Below are 21,156 nucleotides of genomic sequence, written 5' to 3'. Positions count from 1 at the left end.
TAGAACCATTTGACCAACAGCCTTCAAACTTCATAGGGCCAGCTTAGTGCAGTAGGGAGAGCGTTGGTCTACAGATCGTGGGGTTGCGATGTTCGATTCCCGGGCGGGGCGTATGTTCTCCATGACGATTTGATAAAAGACATTGTGTCTGACATCATTCGTCCTCCACCTCGGGTAATTCATATGGGGAAGTTGGCAGTTACTTGCGGAGAACAGGTTTGTACTGGTACAGAATTCAGGAACACTGGTTAGGTTAACTGCCCTCCGTTACATGACTGAAATACTGTTGAAAAATGGCGTTAAACCCAAAACAAACAGACAAAACTTCATAGGGTGAAAAGGCTTACAGAGAAGATGACCCCTATTATTTTTGTGGTTACTAGATCAATGGTCAAGGTCACAGGGGCCTGAACATGGAAAACGGTTTCTGATCAATAACTTGAGAACCATTTGACCCAGAACCTTCAAACTTCATAAGGTAATAGGATTTTAAGAGTAGATGACCTTTATCATTTTGGGGTCACTTGAGCTAAGATCAAGGTCACAGGGGCCTGAGCATAGAAAACTCTTTCCACTCAATAACTTGAGAACCACTTGACCCAGAATGTTGAAACTTAATAGGATGATTAGACATGCAGAATAGATGACTCCTACTGATTTTGGGGTCACCTGAAGTTCATAGGGGCCTAAACATGGAAAAACATTTCCAATTCATAACTTGAGAACCGCTAGGCCCAGAATGTTGAAACTTAGTGGGATGATTGGACATGCCAAGTAGATGATCCCTATTGCAGCCAACCAAAAGTGTCTGTTTGACTTTTGCTCCTGTCCCCTATTGACTGACTTTTGCTCCTATCCCCAGTTGACTTCTTGCCTATACAACTATGCATTGGTGGAGACATGCACTTTTCTACAAAAGCATCTTCTAGTTCTTATTTGTTTCCATAACATATGATCTGTCAGTAACTAAGTTTTAAAGCCTTCTTAAGAATTATAACAATAATTTTCTGATATCTAAAAAAATTTACCTTGTTTTTGTTGTGATATCTAAATGTTTTATGATCTGGAGGTCAGTGCTTGTTATGTATTTGTCAGTTGCACTATAAAGTTGTGACATAATATTGTCAATAGATTGATAAAATATTGTAAATCTTTGCCTCTGTTTCTGGTGTCAGTTGCTTTATTTGTATACATGTATTGACTTACAGAAACAGCTGTGATGGGCAACTTTTCAGCTGTGTGTTGGCTGTATGGAAAATATTTATACCAACATCTAAACAAACCTATTGGTATGTATTGATTTCCATAATTCTTAAGTAACAAGTATTGTAAAATTATCAGGCTTGAAATTATTATTTTTAGCTCACCTGTCACAAAGTGACAAGGTGAGCTTTTGTGATCGCGCAGTGTCCGCCGTGCGTCCGTCCGTGCGTCCGTAAACTTTTGCTTGTGACCACTCTAGAGGTCACATTTTTCATGGGATCTTTATGAAAGTTGGTCAGAATGTTCATCTTGATAATATCTAGGCCAAGTTTGAAACTGGGTCACGTGCCTTCAAAAACTAGGTCAGTAGGTCTAAAAATAGAAAAACTTTGTGACCTCTCTAGGGGCCATATATTTCAAAGATCTTCATGAAAATTGGTCAGAATGTTCATCTTGATAATATCTAGGTCAAGTTCGAAAGTGGCTCACGTGCCATCAAAAACTAGGTCAGTAGATCTAAAACTAGGAAAACCTTGTGACCTCTCTAGAGGCCATATATTTCACAAGATCTTCATGAAAATTGGTCAGAACGTTCATCTTGATGATATCTAGGTCAAGTTCGAAACTGGGTCACCTGCCGCCAAAAACTAGGTCAGTAGGTCAAAAAATAGAAAAACCTTGTGACCTCTCTAAAGGCCACATTTTTCATCGGATCTGTATAAAATATGGTCTGAATGTTCATCTTCATGATATCTAGGTCAAGTTCGAAACTGGGTCATGTGCGGTCAAAAACTAGGTCAGTAGGTCTAAAAATAGAAAAACCTTGTGACCTCTCTAGAGGCCATATATTTCATGAGATCTTCATGAAAATTGGTCAGAATGTTCACCTTGATGATATCTAGGTCAAGTTCGAAACTGGGTCACGTGCCCTCAAAAACTAGGTCAGTAGGTCAAATAATAGAAAAACCTTGTAACCTCTCTAGAGGCCATATTTTTCATGGGATCTGTATGAAAGTTCGATTGAATGTTCATCTTGATGATATCTAGGTCATTTTCAAAAGTGGGTCACGTGCCATTAAAAACTAGGTCAGTAGGTCAAATAATGGGAAAACCTTGTGACCTCTCTAAAGGCCATATTTTTCATGGGATCTGTATGAAAGTTGGTCTGAATGTTCATCTTGATGATATCTAGGTCAGGTTTGAAACAGGGTCATGTGCGGTCAAGAACTAGGTCAGTAGGTCTAAAAATAGAAAAACCTTGTGACCTCTCTAGAGGCCATACTTGTGAATGGATCTCCATAAAAATTGGTCAGAATGTTCACCTTGATGATATCTAGGTCAAGTTTGAAACTGGGTCACGTGCCTTAAAAAACTAGGTCAGTAGGTCAAATAATAAAAAACCTTGTGACCTCTCTAGAGGCCATACTTTTCATGGGATCTGTATGAAAGTTGGTCTGAATGTTCATCTTGATGATATCTAGGTCAAATTTGAAACTGGGTCAACTGCGGTCAAAAACTAGGTCAGTAGGTCTAAAATTATTAAAATCTTTTGATCTCTCTAGAGGCCATATTTTTCGATGGATCTTCATGAAAATTGATCTGAATGTTTACCTTGATGATATCTAGGTCAGTTTCGAAACTGGGTCACGTGCGGTCAAAAACTAGGCCAGTAGGTATAAAAATAGAAAAACCTTGTGACCTCTCTAGAGGCCATATTTTTCATGAGGTCTTCATGAAAATTAGTGAGAATGTTCACCTTGATGATATCTAGGTAAAATTCAAAACAGGGTCACGTACCTTCGAAAACTAGGTCAATAGGTCAAATAATAGAAAAACCTTGTGACCTCTCTAGAGACCATATTTTTCAATGGATCTTCTTGAAAATTGGTCAGAATTTTTATCTTGATTATATCTAGGTAAAGTTCAAAACTGGGTTACATGAGCTCAAAAGCTAGGTCACTATGTCAAATAATAGAAAAAACGATGTCATACTCAAAACTTGGTCATGTGGGAAGAGGTGAGCGATTCAGGACCATCATGGTCCTCTTGTTATTATTATACCAGATTTATATAGTGCCCTTATTATGATAAACATGTTCAAAGGCACTTAACTTAGCGCAAACGCAGCCATTCAGGGTGCAAAATGTATCCTCAACTAGTACAGACACAGAGCGATTTGACCAGAGGGCGTAGTGAGATAAACCCCCCAGAACAGCGAGAGATCCTTCTTAGATATAAAATTACAAGGGATGGCAATGAGTACTGATTTTGGTTCTTGAGTACTCTCCCATTTTTAGCTCACCTGTCACAAATTGACAAGGTGAGCTTTTGTGATCGTGTGGCGTCCGTCGTCCGCCGTCCGTCCGTCCGTGCGTCCGTCTGTAAACTTTTGCTTGTGACCACTCTAGAGGTCACATTTTTCATGGGATCTTTATGAAAGTTGGTCAGAATGTTCATCTTGATGATATCTAGTTCAAGTTCGAAACTGGGTCACGTGCCTTAAAAAACTAGGTCAGTAGGTCAAATAATAGAAAAAACTTGTGACCTCTCTAGAAGCCATATTTTTCATGGGATCTGTATGAAAATTAGTTTGAATGTTCATCTTAATAATATCTAGGTCATATTCGAAAGTGGGTCAACTGCGGTCAAAAACTAGGTCAGTAGGTCTAAAAATAGAAAAACCTTGTGACCTCTCTAGAGGCCGTACTTTTCAATGGATCTTCATGAAAATTGGTCAGAATGTTCACCTTGATGATATCTAGGTCAGGTTTGAAACTGGGTCAAGTGCCCTCAAAAACTAGGTCAGTAGGTCAAATAATAGAAAAACCTTGTGACCTCTCTAGAGGCCATATTTTTCATGGGATCTGTATGAAAGTTGATCTGAATGTTTATCTTGATGATATCTAGGTCAAGTTCGAAATTGGGTCAACTGCGGTCAAAAACTAGGTCAGTAGGTCTAAAAATAGAAAAACCTTGTAACCTCTCTAGAGGCCATACTTTTCAATGGATCTTCATAGAATTTGGTCAGAGTGCTCACCTTGATGATATCTAGGTCAAGTTTGAAACTGGGTCATGTGCCTTCAAAAACTAGGTCAGTAGGTCAAATAAAAAAAAAACAACTTGTGACCTCTCTAGAGGCCATATTTTTCATTGGATCTGTATGAAAGTTGGTCTGAATATTCATCTTGATGATATCTAGGTCAAGTTCGAAACTGGATCAACTGCGGTCAAAAATTAGGTCAGTAGGTCTCAAAATAGAAAAACCTTTTGACCACTCCAGAGGCCATATTTTTCAATGGATCTTCATGAAAATTTGTCTGAATGTTCACCTTGATGATATCTAGATAAAATTTGAAACTGGTTCACGTGTGGTCAAAACTAGGTCAGTAGGTATAAAAATAGAAAAACGTTGTGACCTCTCTAGAGGCCATACTCTTCATGAGATCTTCATGAAAATTGGTGAGAATGTTCATCTTGATAATATCTAGGTCATGTTCAAAACTGGATCATATGCCTTCAAAAACTAGGTCATTAGGTCAAATAATAGAAAAACCTTATGATCTCTCTAGAAGCCATTTTTTTCAATGGATCTTCATGAAAGTTGGGTCATGTGGAGACAGGTGAGCGATTCAGGACCATCATGGTCCTCTTGTTTCAGTCAAGTACTCGGTTACTCGTAAACAATGGTTTCTGCAACCAGAAAAGAATCGGCCGTATTTAGCATTTATTCACTATTATAGGGAGATAATTCAAAATAGTTGTTTCACCATGGCTCCCGTAAGTAGCGATAAAATGTTTCAAAACCATTTTTTTGTTGTTGGATACAGTTGTAAAAATTACTTTGTGCTAAGGGAAAACTAGAGAATGTAAAACCAACATTAGACATGTGATAGCATGTGAATTACACACATAATATGCATGCAGATGTACATTGATCTGTTTGCTGTGAGTTTGTAGCAGGACTTAATATAACACTCGGGCAGCTTCTAATCACAGTCACAATCACAGTGTGTTTGAAATTTATTTTTATTAGTCCCCTACTGGTTGAAAACCAGTTTTGGGGACTATAGGAATGCTCTTTTCCGTCATTCCGTCATTCCGTCTTTCCGTCATTCCGTCATTCTGTCATTCCGTCATTCCGTCCGTCCGCAATTTCGTGTCCGGTCCATAACTCTGTCATCCATGAAGGGATTTTAATATTACTTGGCACAAATGTTCCCCATGATGAGACGACGTGTCATGCGCAAAACCCAGACCCCTAGCTCAAAGGTCAAGGCCACAATAGGAGGTCAAAGGTCAACAGGGCTTTTTTCCTGTCCGGTCCACAACTCTCCCATCCTTGAAGGGATTTTAGTATTACTTGGCACAAATGTTCCCCATGATGAGATGATGTGTCGTGCGCAAATCCCGGACCCCTAGCTCAAAGGTCAAGGTCACAATTGGAGGTCAAAGGTCAACAGGGCTTTTTTCCTGTCCGGTCCATAACTCTCCCATCCATGAAGAGATTTTAATATTACTTGGCACAAATGTTTCCCATGATGAGACGACGTGTCATGCGCAAAACCTGGACCCCTAGCTTAAAGGTCAAGGTCACAATTGGAGGTCAAAGGTCAACAAGGTTTTTTTCCTGTCCGGTCCATAACTCTCCCATCTATGAAGGGATTTTAATATTACTTGGCACAAATGTACCTCATAATAAGACGATATGTCATGCACAACTTTCAGACCCCTAGCTCAAAGGTCAAGGTCACACTTAGCAGTCAAATGTTAACATAGCATGAACAGGGTATGTTTCGTGTCCGGTCCATAACTCTGACATTCATTAAGGGATTTTAATATTACTTAGCACAAGTGTTCCCCATGATGAGACGACGTGTCATACGCAAATCCCGGACCCCTAGCTCAAAGGTCAAGGTCACAATTGGGGGTCAAAGGTCAACAGAGTTTTTTTCCTGTCCCGTCCATAACTCTGCCATCCATGAAGGGATTTTAATATTACTTGGCACAAATGTTTCCCATGATGAGACGACATGTCATGCGCAACACCCAGTACCCTAGCTTAAAGGTCAAGGTCACACTTTGAGATCAAAGGTCAAGAGGATTTTTTTCCTGTCCGGTCTATAACTTTGTCATGCAAAGCAGGATTTAGATATCAGTTGGCACAAATATTCCCCTGGATGAGACAACATGTCATGCGCAAGAACCAGGTCCCTAGGTCTAAGGTCAAGGTCATATTTAGAAGTCAAAGGTCAAATTCAAGAATGACTTTGTATGGAACATTTCTTCTTCATGCTTGGAGGGATTTTGATGTAACTTGGACCAAATGTTCACCACCATGAGGCACCCTTGTTTTTAGAATTACATCCCTTTGTTGTTACTATAAATAGATTTTATTTGTAACTTTTTATTACTGGCAGTAGAGAAAAATCGAGACCACTTTTCTGTGGTACAGCATGTATGTTACATCCAATTTTTAGGTGTATTTTGACCTATCTCTACCTGGTAAAGAGTTTCTTGTGGACTTATATTATTAATTTTTTTTTTTTTTTTTTTTTTTTTTTTTTTTTTAAAGATTAATTTCCCTTTGTTGTTACTATAAATAACTTACATGATAACATTTTTATAATCAGCCAAAAAAAATTCAATATGAAAACAACTGTGGGTTTTTATATAGTGTCTATGCACATTTTAATCCAAGTGTGTTGTTATAATGTTATAACATATTGTATATGTAGTACAATATTGTTTATACATCATTGACAGATATCAGTTCATTATGTTATACTGCAGTAGAAAAAATTAGGTGCCTTCCAGTAGGGGACTTTGTATTGCATGGCAATACTTCATTCACTTGTTTATTTTTATTTTAATCAACAATCTTATTAACAAGATCACTTGCTATTCGGTATTTAGTTTGTTGATAGTAAGTCCAGGGCAGGAAAACATTCTCTCAGACGGCACTGGCGTGGCTGGCACAGCAAGTGCTCTCTTAGCAATTACAGCGATCCTTGCAAATCAATGTGTGCTGAGCCGAACTTCTAGAGCAAACTGTGAAGTCAGCATAACATTGGACTGGTTTACTTTTTAAATTATGAAGGATATGATCCTTTATGATGTACCGTTAATTTAAACGTTTGCACACAGGTGTGGTGTGATTTTCTAATTGTTTGGTTTTATCAATATTTTATTAATCACAGTTCTTTTACAACATGTACATATGTCAAAAAGGCATACAGGATTGAGTAGGAAACTGAAAGCTTATTTGAAACTCTTTCCTTAAATCCTAATTGTTTATGATACAAGCAGTACTGCAGTAAGTGGCATAAAATACAATTTATAGCAGTGATGATTTTGCAAACACTGATTTTACCTGTCAGGGTCATTATTGACCATTGTGCATCAATTCACACCTTCGTGTTTGTATAGTCTGGGTAAGTGATCGAAAAGATGACAGCTAAACACTTTGGTATTGTTTAAACGGCCACGTCAAAATTGACGTGTTTCTAGTTTTTATGCCCCCCTTCAAAGAAGGTGGGGTATATTGTTTTGCAGATATGGGTCAGTTGGTCTGTCAGTATGTCGGTAGACCAGTTGGTTTCCGAATGATAGCTCATTTTGAGTTCTGTTGCTCAAAGGTCAAGGTCTCAGTGACCTGGAACAGTTAGATGGGTTCCGGATGATAACTCAAGAACGCTTGGGCATAGGATGATGAAAGTTGATAGGGAGTTTGGCCATGACCAGCAGATGACCCCTATTGATTTTGAGGTCAGTTGCTCAAAGGTCAAGGTCACAGTGACCTGGAACAGTTAGATGGATTTCGGATGAAAACTCAAGAATGCTTGGGCCTAGGATCATGAAAGTTGACAGGGAGGTTGGTCATGACCAGCAGATGACCCTTATTGATTTTGAGGTCAGTTGCTCAATGTCAAGGTCACAGTGTTAAATGGTTTCCAGATGATAACTGAAGATCGCTTGTACCTAGGATGATGAAAGTTGATAGGGAGGATGGTCATGGCCTTCTGATAACCCCTATTGATTTTAAGGTCAGTCTGCCAAAGGTCAAGGACACAATGACCCGGAACAATTACACAGTTTCCGTACTATAACTTGAGAATGCTTAGGCCTAGGATCACGAAACTTAATAGGGAGGATGGTCATGACCAGTAGATGACCCCTGTGGATTTTGAGGTCAGTAGGTCAAAGGCCAAGATCATATTGGCCAAGAACAGTAGAACTTTTTTGCCAGATAACTGGAGAATGCTTTGGTCTAAGATCACATTTGATACAGAGTTTACCTGTGATTGCTCAATGACCAATAATTATTGATTTGAGGTCAGTACTTAAACATCCAGTGCAAAGTGACCAAATAATTTCTGTTCCTTGTGCAATTACTGAATGCATCAAGGGGAGCATTTCGTGTTTGACGAGCTCTTGTTTTTCTTATTGTTTAATTTATTTTTTTTTACTAAATTTCGTAATTGATACTCGGAACACCGAGCGAGTACTCGGTTAACCACTTAACCGTTGCCATCCCTAAAACTGCAAACAATTGCACTTTGAATAGTTTAATACAAAATGTAGTGAAATAGTTAAACCTATGCTGAATTCATTGTAAGGATATAGTTTATGCTAGATTAGTCCATTAATGATAAAAAATAAATAAACTGTAAATGCCTATAGAACCATTCAACTTTCCAATATCCTATATAACATTTAGTAGACAGTATAAGTGAAAAATATTGCTATTAATGAACATTTTAAAGAGGCAACAACATGCAATTAATAAAAGTTATATAAAAATGACATGATGCATTTGATTTTACTTGCTTGTTCATGTCATTGGACTTATTGTAAATACGCAAATATTGAAAATATGTATGTTATTATCTTGTATATTTTTAGGTTTATTGGAGACATCAGTGGGAGGGACACCAGTAGAAGCTTGGTCATCAACAGATGCTCTAAAAAAATGTGGGCTATCACAAGAAAATAGGTTGGCTTTCATACTTACTTCTGTTACCAGACTTACTACAAACTACAAACTCTGATGGCCTCAGAGAAGATTAATTTAAAAAAAAAAAACATGCAATATAATAAACATGTTATTTGGGTGTACAAGTATTTATTCATCTCTTTGACATTCCTTAATGTGTCAGTTTTTTAAAAGTCCTGCAGTTTGTACTTTTATTGTTGCTAAGTCAAAGAGAGAAAAGTAAATTTATATCTGTTCCCTTGAATATTTCTTTTTCTGTGTAATGTACATTTTAAATATAAAAACAGAGTTTTACACCCTTGCAGTGAAGTTTTATGTTTTGATGTGATGCTGGATGACTGTAGTGTGATCTGTCAGAGTTGTGTTATATTTAGTCGTAAAGAAATATTTAATATTCAGCTTCTCCTCCATTACACACACCAAGGAAAGATTTGGCACACAGAAATATTGGCAATTTTTCAAGAATGCACCAGAATATTGATCTTTCTTCTGAAGGCCTTCAGCTTGATCTCAGAAACAGACCTTGATGTGGCATAAAGTTGTGCGTCTAAATTTCAGAAAATGACCTCAATGTCTCATAAAGTTTTTCATGTAATTTTTGTGGACAGACATCTGTGTAGGTAAATTCCAGTGATATCTGTGTTTAGAAATGAAATTTTTGGACTAAGGTTTTCAAGTGACTGATGATGTATGTTAAATTGTTCTATTTCAAAACATTAGCCTACCAATGTATTTTTTTACAGGGTAGAAGTTTTTCAAGAATTTCTAGATGATGAGACAGTTTCATATAACAATAGTGTGTTATGGAATGCTATGGTACACCCTTTCATCAATATGACCATATATGGAACTGTATGGTATCAAGGTATTATCATTTAAGAAATAATTTATAGCAAAAGAGTGTTTTAACACTATTTATGCATGATGAGCGGTTATATGCGGGCAAAATTATTTGTATGATGTATTACTGCCCTAGTGTATAGATATTGTTAAAACACTCTTTTGCTATAAATTATTTCAATTCTAATGTGCTGTTAATCTAAAACAGTAGATGAAATATAGAAGCGCTCTTTCTTGGTCGCAACAAAACCTTTGACGTCACCGCACGTTAACGTGACGTCATTCTAGCATAGGAGTGTTTAAACAGAGATAAGCATATTAGAATGAAAATTGTTGATCGTATAGATATAGCTGAAGTTTTGAATATCTTTAAGGAAGTTGGCAGTTACTTGCAGAGAACAGTTTTGTCCTGGTACAGATTCCAGCATTGATTAACTGCCCACCGTTACATACCGTATTTTCCCCCAAGTGTTGGGACAGCATAAAATAATTATTTTTTTCACTGTCCCAAGACTTATTTCCCGAAAAAGAATTGTTTTGAAAAGTGTCCCAAAAATATGGACAAAATAGTCGTCATCGGGTATCATCCCCCACCCACCCATGTTGAAAGCAAAAAAAAATAATGTTAACGATTATCGATAATTATTCTGTTGATAAACTAAGTAATTGGCCTTGTTTTCATCATCAATTAACACCCCCTCAAAGAGCTAAAAGAAGTATGTCGGTATCATGACATTTGAAGTGGAGATTAAAGCGGTATAGTTTCCCCAAGGTTTTCATGGCATTACGTCATGTTTTCGCGCCATGTGGCACATCACTGTTTGATCGTACCGCCCATACCTGTCAAGTTTCCAAAATATGAATGAGTGAGATTCGTGCGAGTCGTGGCGCGGGACAAATGGAGGTGGGGGCAGGAGGGGTCTTTCCCTTTAATACAAACAAAATGTCTCACTGATCTACATATTCTACTTTCGATTTGAAATGTACTTTCGGTTTAAACCTGCACCGGAAAAACGGTTGTGCATACAACTTACTTCCTGCATAGCTTGCAGAAAGCAAAACTAGGTCCATTGTTTGCTTTTAATTCTAAGCCAAGGAAATTCCAGTTCCCACGCGTTGTTTTATTTTGATGAATAATTCTTTTTTTTTTTTTTTTTGGCATCTTCATGTTTTTTTAGTGTCGGTCAAGGTCAAGTGCGCGAATGGTTCTAATACTTTTCCGACAATGCAATGTCCACGAATAGCATAAATAGTAACCAGCCGGTCAATATCGATGATTTATGTAATTGGCTCATAGTCATACGGATCTTTTTCGGGAAGCTTCGGTTAAAACAAAAACTGGCCAGAACCAGTTTGGGCAGGTCTGTTACGTAATCAGTACATTAAAAAATGACACTTGACATGTGTTTTCTGTTTATTGTTGTCTCATCCTGTCTTAAAATAACGATGCCAGATGGCAAATTAGAGAAAATAAGTGGTCCACAATTTTTTTGTCTGATTTTTTTAGAAAGCGTGAGAAAATGCTCCAAATTTGTTAAATCATGATCAAACTTTGAATTCGTGAGAATCACGATTCAAGCGTCAGACTTGACAGGTATGGTACCACCTCAGTTCTTAAAGTGCTGAGAAGTAGATCTAGTGTTATAAAAATCAGTAAAAAGTTCCTTCTTTAATTTCTTAAAGCGAATGTGCAATATCCCATATAAACTGACAGGTAAACGTGTCAAACTATAAAAGCGGATATCCTACCTCCGTGACCTATTTGCCCTCAAGGAAATTACAGAATGGTGTGAGAAGAATATCTTATTATAAAGTGTCGTGTCAAAAAATACATGTATAAAGATTCATTCAAAACTTATTAAAAAACCACAACGACATCATTATTGTTTTTGTTGTTTTTTTAACCGCATTTTCTATTTACGTTCACGTAACCTTTTCTGCCGCACTAACAGAAATCTGTTAGCCAAAAATCGTTTTACTCCATATTTTTAAATTGTTGCTGCTTTCTCATTATTTAAGACTTTTCTATTCTGTTTTTTTAGCTTGACTATTCGAAGAATAGTCTAGCTATTCTACTCACCCTGGCGTCGGCGTCACACCTAGGTTAAGTTTTTGCATGCAAGTACATACAGCTATCATTTAAAGGCATATAGCTTTGAAACTTATTTATTCTTTTTCTAGGTCAATTACCAACCTCACTGGGTCAAGTTCCATAACTCTAACATGTATTTTGAGCAAATTATGCCCCCTTTTGGACTTAGAAAATTCTGGTTAAAGTTTTACATGCAAGTTACTATCTCCAAAACTAATGCAGATATTGAATTGAAACTTCACATGTGTCTTCGGGGTTATAAAACTAGTTGATAGCAGCAAGTCCCATAACTCTGACCTTCATTTTGGCCAAATTATGCCCCCTTTTGGACTTAGAAAATTCTGGTTTTGCGTGCAAGTACATACAGCTATTACCAAAAGGCATATAGATTTGAAACTTAGTTTTTCTTTTTCTAGATCAATTACCTACATCACTAGGTCAAGTCCAATAACTCTGACATGTATTTTGGCCAAATTATGCCCCCTTTTGGACTTAGAAAATTCTGGTTAAAGTTTTGCGTGCAAGAACATACAGCTATTACTAAAAGGCATATGGATTTAAAACTTATTTTTTCTTTTTCAAGATCAATTACCTACCTCACTGGGTCAAGTTCCATAACTCTGACATGTATTTTGGGCAAATTATGCCCCCTTTTGGACTTAGAAAATTCTGGTTAAAGTTTTACATGCAAGTTACTATCTCCAAAACTAATGCAGATATTGAATTGAAACTTCACATGTGTCTTCGGGGTTATAAAACTAGTTGACAGAATCAAGTCCTATAACTCTGACATGTATTTTGGGCAAATTATGCCCCCTTTTGGACTTAGAAAATTCTGGTTAAAGTTTTACATGCAAGTTACTATCTCCAAAACTAATGCAGATATGGAATTGAAACTTAACATGTTTCTTCGGGGTTATAAAACTAGTTGATAGCATCAAGTCCCATTACTCTGATATGCATTTTGGTCAAATTATGTCCCCTTTCAAAATTAAAACTCTTTTGATATTTAACATTTTGGGTAATAATTTCCTGCTTCTGTGACAATATTTCGAATAGTCGAGCTTGGCTGTCTTACGGACAGCTCTTGTTTACTTCCTGGTGAAAAGTCTGAATTTTATGCCCATTGTATGTATTATTTATTTACTTTTCGAAAGAAATAAGTATTTAGGATTGCACTGTTTGAAATTTTGCAGGTAATTTTATGAAAATTTGACCGTTTTTATAGAATTTTGCCTACATTTCTGCCGATATCTTTTTAAAATTGTTATAGAATTCAAACTATATTACTTCTCAATCGGTGTTGAAAATTTGAAGCGATAATATTAAAAAATGAATGCATGACACGTTTTTAGCTCACCTGAGCACGAAGTGCTCAAGGTGAGCGTTTGTGATCGCCTTGTGTCCGTCGTCCATCGTCAGTCGTCCGTTGTCAACAATTTGACTGTTAACACTCTATAGAGGTCACAATTTTGAACCAGTCTTAATGAAACTTGGTCAGAATGTTACCCTCAATAAAATCTTGGACGAGTTCGATATTGGGTCATCTGGGGTCAGAAATGAGGTCACCAGGTCAAATCAAGGAAAAGCTTGTTAACACTGTAGAGGCCACATTTATGACTATATCTTCATGAAACTTGGTCAGAATGTTAATCACGATGATCTCAAAGTCCAGTTTGAATCTGGGTCATGTAGGGTCAAAAACTATGTCACCAGGTCAAATCAAAGGAAAAGCTAGTTAACACTCTAGAGGCCACATTTATGACCATATCTTAATGAAACTTGGTCAGAATGTTAGTCTTGATGATCTATAGGTCAAGGTCAAATCTGGGTCAGGTGGAGTCAAAAACTAGGTCACCAGGTCAAATCAAAGGAAAAGCTTGTTAACATTCTAGAGGCCACATTTATGACTGTATCTTCATGAAACTTAGTCAGAATGTTAATCCTGATGATCTTTAGGTCAAGTTCAAATCTGGGTCATGTGGGGTCAAAAACTAGGTCACCAGGTCAAATCAAAGAAAAAGTAAGTTAACACTTTAGAGGCTACATTTATGACCATATCTTAATGAAACTATCTTGATGATCTTTAGGTCAATAGGTCAGGTGAGTGATACAGGGCCTTCATGGCCCTCTTGTTTGTATATGTGTCAATAAACAAAAATAACGGCAATGTAAGTTCCACATTACAATAGGTCGCACGTGCTCGCGGAATGGAAAATTACCGGCATGGCATTTTGATATCTGTACAATTTGCGGGTAAATTCCAGTCAGTGGTAAATAAAAATAAATAACCAACGGACTTCCTGGCTGCAGCAAAAAAATATACAACACTTAACTGGTATTGTAAAAAACACTTTACTGTCAAGGAATATCAACTAAAAACACAACCAGAAAATGTTACAAAAAATATTCTTTGGTTCTTACAATTATTTGATATTTCAATCGATACAGCACCAAACAATGTATAATAACGGTATTTGAGTTACATCTTGAATCAGTACACAACCATTGTCCCAACACTTAGGGACAAAAAATACGCTGAGAAAATACATGTCCAAAAAATTAGGGACAAGAAAAATAATTATTTTTCTAGACTTTAGGGGTGTCCCAAGATTAAGGGTGTTCCAAGACTTATGGAAAACTGAAGTTAAGTTTGGGAAGTGGAAATATTAGGGAATTTCGCAAATTGACAAATTTCGCTGATATTTTCTCCAGTGTAATTATCAGCCAACCCATTGTAAAAAATGTACTATAACACCAGTAGAAAACAAGAGAAATTAGTCTGTCACTGTTTGTACTTGTTACAAGTTTAAGCTACTTCATTGGGCTTTAAATACGTCAAAAATAGCCAGAGGTGTTTGGTTACTCTGTAATGTCAAAAGATAATAGGTAACGGTAGATTTCTTTGAAGCACAGAGCACTAAAAACACAGCCCCAGAGCCGCGCATTTGCATAGTAGGCCCACAACAAAAAGAAGCTGTAATGGAAAAATATTTCAGACAGGTTGCTTCAAACAGCCAACAAGTACATATTAATTTATGGTAAATATAGATGGAGGGGAAGGAAATGGTAAGGGGCAAAATGGGGGGTGGGGGGTGGAAAGGAACCCGAATGGGAAAGTTGAACAAGGATGAATATACAAAGGGAATGCCATGTTCTTAGTAACAGTCACACTACAACGTAAACCAAACTAGCGCAGACACTCATATACCAAAGATAAATACACAACCACGATCAACTGAATAACATAGAAAAACGAACAAAGCAACACATAAGACAACAGTAGGGCACCGTTATAGTGCGTAACACCTTAAATACAGAAAGTTAAATTTCGTTTACTTTGAGTTGACTGCCAAATAATTAAAAAAACATGGCTGTAATCAACTTCTAGGTTGCCTTATTATTCCCATGTAATACCCAAGAATTTCATGAGTTTTGATAATTTTCAAGATTACTGACTTACTTGACAAGAGCAACATTAAAGTTCACTAAAGTTATTCTGGCCATAAACTAGTTTCCAATGCTTTAATGATGTATGTGAAGTTACGTGAAGTTTAAAGTTCGAAGGAAAATTAAGTACTGACATGTTAGAAGATATGTTTGTTAGAGCAGCAGTGTTCAAAATCACAACCTCACAGCCTTTAACAGTTGACTCCTTGTTCTAACACCAACACAGTCTATTTTCATATATGTACAGTATAACCTGTGTTAGCAAACCAGTCTTTGCAAAACCTTACGTTTCATTTCCTGTCAGACAAAGACCTGTCGTAATAGCAACAACATGTTTTATTTACAACAAACGCAGGAGAGCTATCCCACCTACCCTTGCATCCATTGTACAGAATCATGGTTAAAGTTTTGATGCACTTTCGCTTTATCTCTGTTGTAATTTTCTTAATGTAATGGCTTTAAACTTAAATTCATTACATGCATATATTTGAATGACTCAAGGGCAATAACTCTCACTCTCACTTATGTATGGTGTATGATAGATTTGATTCCTACTGTTTGATGTTTTTTGTTCCATATCATCACCCACATCACTTAACACAAGGTCCATAACTCTGGCACCAATATTTCATAAATTTTAACCCTCTTTACTTTTAATTCAGGTTAAAGTTTTGATGCACTTTCACAATGTCACTATAATAACTGAAAGGATGTGATTCAGGCTTAAAAAATAGTTGTTCCACATTATATATTTTATGAATTTGGGTACATTTTATTTAGAAATTGAGGTTAAACTGGAAAGGTTTTGATATACTTTTACTCTGTCTCAGTTAGTACTTAATATATTTGATATAGAGCGGGGTCACCTATTACCAAACACTTAAGCAACATAATCATTATGTTCGGTAATGCATGCCAATAATTTCATTTTCTATTTACCAAAACGACGATTGGTATTTAGGTTCTTTTTGCATGGAGTCTCACATTTGTATGATTTTATATATAGCCATAATAAGACTGTTGCAACAATAGCCTAAGTACTCTATTACCGAACAAGGACTCCAGTACCGAACAAACGGTACTCTAATTCCGAACAAGGCTGTCTTTTTAAAAAATGCTGAAGAACACTGTAACATGAAAACATATTCCATAATAAGACATAGTTATGAAAACTACAGCTGTATTTCATTTAAAAATATCATAAAGACTGTGCACAGAATCCTTTAGAAACGGATAGTAAAACCTCAAAGTATATGCTTATTTCAGACTGCACAAACAATAGAAAGTTGACATTCTAAATGTCTTTAAATCAAATTTTGTTTCATTTCATAAGCAAATTCAGCAAACCAACGCTTTTTGCGTAACCATTCTATAACTTAATGTACAACTGAAGTTTTAGCAATATTTGCACTCGAATGGAAGATCATCGGTGGCCTGGTCTAATTCATCAGATACACATGCCAGATGAAACCTCCTGAAACAGTTAGGACATTCTATGAAATCAGAATAGGCCTTGTCACACGCATAACAAATACCGGCTTCAACAGCCATGTTGTCGTCAGAATCTGATTCTTCTAATGCCTTGTAAATCCTTTCTCTCTTTTTTTCTTTGTCTGCTTCTCTCTTCTGGAGTTTTGCTTGCTTTTCAACCCTTTTCAGCTGCAGTTGCTGCTCCCTTTCCTTCTGTTTACGCAATTTCTCTTCTTGTCGGTTCAGTTTATCAATTTCTTCCTGTTCTTTCTTGGCCCGTTTTTCTTCCATGATCTTTCTATAAGCAGCCCCAGTAATGGCCTTTGGCAGCACAGCCCTCTTAACTTTCTGCTTTGAGCCTTTTATACTTTGTGGTACCAATAGAAATTTGCTGAACGGTGTTGCAGCTGGACCGGGCGCCTGTGTACCGGGTGTTTTTGTTGGTGTATTACATGTATTGTCACTTTCTGTCAATTGCTTAGTTGTCACCTCACTATCACTGCACTGTGTATCCGGGCCCCTTTCTTTGCAAGTGGTTTCAGGACTTGATTTGCGGTTGTTTTCAGGTGAGCTTGGTTTGTTATCGCCCATTTCATCCTCCTGAGGAACTACAAGTTTATCAGTGTTGACCTTAGAGCTGTCATCTGGGGAAGCAGTAGATACAAAAACTTTGCTGGGTTCGATTTTTACTGAACCAATAACTGTCTCTGGACTGAACGGGAACAACCCTGCTTCGAGAAATCCCTTAACAGCTACATCTACCGTAGTGCTTTCAATCCAAGCTTTCTTGAAAACTTGTGCAAAGGTTCGTTTTGTTACAAATTCTCCGACATGATCAGCTTGCCAGTCCCTCACTGATTGTCTCCAGGCACGCTTCAATGAACTAAACAGGCGTAAATCTAAAGGCTGCATAACGTGAGATGAATGTTCCAATAAGCAGTATAACTCAATTCCATTCTCAATACATATGTTTGATGCCTCCATAGTAATATGCGTACTATGACCATCTCCTAGCAGAAGAAGTGGCTTTTTCACGTTCCTAGCATTAACAGCTGGAACAAAGACATTTTGTAACCAGTCACAAAACACCTCTGAATCCATTCAGCCAGTTGAAGATCGCCCTAGTGCTGCTTCTTCAAAACTTCAAGCGGATTGTAAGAAAATCTCTGTCCTGGAAAGACAATCATAGGGGGAACATAATGGCCCGTCGCGCTAGCCGCTGCCATAACAGTGAGTTGTGTTTTGTCACTGTTGCCGTACTGGTATACAACAGGCGCACCCTTACACCCAACAACCTGGTTACCTTTAGCACAGAGTGAGAATCCACTTTCGTCAGCGTTATATATTCTTGATGGATCCTTCAGTAACTCTGTATCGCCAAGTTCTGTCTCAATATATGACTTGAAATCTTCAAACCACTTTCTTGTCTTCTCCGGTGAGATAATTGCTCTTTCCTTGCCAATTTGTAAAGTTGTGCGGAGCGTCAGCTCTGGGTGGCGCTTGAAGAAACCCTTAACCCAGTTCTTCCCTGGTCTGTTGTCCTTGAAAGGATTGACTCGCCCATCTTCATCGAGTATTTTCTTTACAATTGCTACCAATTCTTTCCTTGTGCGCTCATACCCTATCTTTGAACAGCCCATTTAACAATAAGCTCCTCTTCATCTGACGTCAATACAGTTTTAGTGCCCACTTTGTGTTCATCATACTTGTAATGCACTCTGTCATGAAGAGTAGCCTTAGGGATACCATATTCTTTTGATGCTTGGTTCAGAGAGATGTTCTTGCTTCTGACCAAATCAGCAGCGTGATCTAATATTTTCACGTCATAACACTGATGCTTCTTGGCACCAATCTGACGACTCATGGCTAAAACAAAAAAAGAAGCTCTTTACTTTATTGAAACAATTTATACTCTTTCAATCTGTGATATTTTCAACGTTTCTTTGATATCAGAGACAGAGCTCATGTAGTTCAACTATGTTTTATAACAGTCGCTATTTTGCCTTGATCAGAAGATGCTGAAAACTATTTATCTACATTTGTATTTATTTATTTATTTATTTATTTATCTACATTTGTATTTATCTATCTATTTATTTATTTATTTATAATGCGGCACTTTATTCGCCACAGACACGTTTGTACGGTACATCATTTACAAATGTTAATTTACAAAATGCTGTTCGGTAATAAACGCCTTTGCCATTTGAGGTGAACCTTATTCCGAACACCACTGTAACTCACTGCGTCGGTGAGTTACCTGCCTTGAAAGCATGCATGCTTATGTTACATTTATAATCATGCCAGATATGAAACCAAATCGTTATCTAAATCATTGTATATCCTTACTAGCATGCACATCTGAATTAAGGATTCGATAAATGCTACTTACCATGTGGATATATGTCTTGTAAACTTTTGAACTGTTTGAAAAAACACGCTCTTGAACTTCCTATGGTGGCCAATTTCGCGGAAAGGAATGTGACGTCACATTTCTGATGTCATTTTCATGGGAAATCAGAGTGCATCAAAAGCTTAAAGAAATCGAGCTTTTGATCGGATTTAGGCACCCGTTCGGTATTATATGACCCCGCTCTAATTTAAAATAGCTGTTCCTCATCATCAACTACATCATATGACACAAGGTCCATAACTCTGGCACCAATAGTTCATGAATTATTGCACCTTTTGTACTTGCACTCTGTCTTTACATGGATTTTATTCAAACTTCAAATTGTTGCTCAACATCATGACCTACATTAGATGACACAAGGCTCATGACTAATGCAGGTTAATGTTTTGATGCACATTGTTTTTATTTCTATTATTTACTCTGTGGATTTTATTCAGATTTAGAACAGTTGTTCCACATCAACACCTACATCATATATGATAAAGTTCATAAAGTGAAAAGGTCAATGTCACTCCAGTGATAGCTCTAGTTTCCTCAGATATACTCTATTTTACTGGCCAGCATGGAAACAGTTTTGAGCATACTGTTTCCTCTGACCTTGTAGTTTTCCCTGTGGTGTTTGTTGTAGAGGTTGCACTGTAATTCAGTTGATGTGATTTTCAGGAGAGAGTAATTCTGGAAAACACACAAATAAAGAATTGTACAACTGTACATTTCCTGCCATGATAGATGACTGGAGGAAGAAGTTCTCAATGTCTGGAGGCACAAGCCAGTTATTCCCGTTTGGTTTTGTCCAGGTAACTTAGCAACAGAAAGTTATTTTAAGAAAATTCATGACTGTATGTTTCTTTCTCCAAATGAAAAGAGATGAAATAATGACTACAGTAAAACCTGTCTTAAGCAGCCAGCTAAGGGAGTGGGAAAAAGTGGTTGTTTACAGCAGGTGGCTGTTTAATGCAGGTAATTTATAGAATAAATAAAACACTGGCTGATTAATAGAGGTGACCGTTAAAGCAGGTTTAACTGTATGTAAATGTGTTGCCTTTCCACTATAGAAAATCTAATTAGGACCTGAAGAAACCTTGTAGTAACCTCAATATGCCTGCCTCCTGCCTGCCTTTCCTGCTGCTTGCCTGCCTGCCCCCTGCATGCCTGCCCGCCCGCCTGCCTGCCCCCTGCATGCCTGCCCACCCGCCTGCCTGCTCCCTGCCTGCCTTTACCTCTGCTTGCCTGCCTGCCTTCCCATCAATTTAGATAATTATGTGTCTAGAAACACAACAAAAAACTTAATCTATCTATTTCGGGTTTCTTACGTGGCTAGTATATGTCTTGTGTAAGCAGAATAAAGGAAAGAATAAAAAGGTAGCAGTGCGAGTACAGTGTATTCAACATAAATGTAGAGAGGTTCTTCCGTCAGTCTACTGTAGACTAATACATTAATGATTTTCTCAAGATAGTTAAGCTTGTTTGAAACAAATATTTATGCAATTTACAATTTAATTAAACCATTATGCTTTCATAAGATGCATGCTTTATTTTTTTGGACTGATTTGGATAAATTGGTCCTCTGGTCAATTGTCACAATGGGTTTCTGTGAGAAAAGCACTTTTTATGACATTTTTGCATGCATATAGATGAAGTTCAACTACAGTTTGTATGTAGATTTTAGTGAAACTTTTCATAGTTATAGTGTAA

At 37.2% G+C, this 21,156-nt stretch overlaps 1 protein-coding gene across 1 annotated transcript in view; it reads left to right on the top strand.

The window, feature by feature from the left end:
- The window catches only part of LOC128550329 (uncharacterized), a 73,834-nt gene that overhangs the window by 4,483 nt on the left and 48,195 nt on the right, over window positions 1-21,156 (top strand). Inside the window, exons 4-7 of the mRNA XM_053529176.1 lie at window positions 1,209-1,289; window positions 9,106-9,196; window positions 9,940-10,061; window positions 20,125-20,258. Of these exons, the coding sequence (XP_053385151.1) occupies window positions 1,209-1,289; window positions 9,106-9,196; window positions 9,940-10,061; window positions 20,125-20,258 (428 nt within the window). The remainder of the gene's footprint in view (window positions 1-1,208; window positions 1,290-9,105; window positions 9,197-9,939; window positions 10,062-20,124; window positions 20,259-21,156) is intronic.

Source organism: Mercenaria mercenaria, chromosome 17 (genome assembly GCF_021730395.1).
Source record: "Mercenaria mercenaria strain notata chromosome 17, MADL_Memer_1, whole genome shotgun sequence".
NCBI classification, from domain to species: domain Eukaryota; kingdom Metazoa; phylum Mollusca; class Bivalvia; order Venerida; family Veneridae; genus Mercenaria; species Mercenaria mercenaria.
The sequence above is the reverse complement of the archived record's forward strand: the minus strand, read 5'-3'. Positions and strand labels throughout refer to the sequence as shown.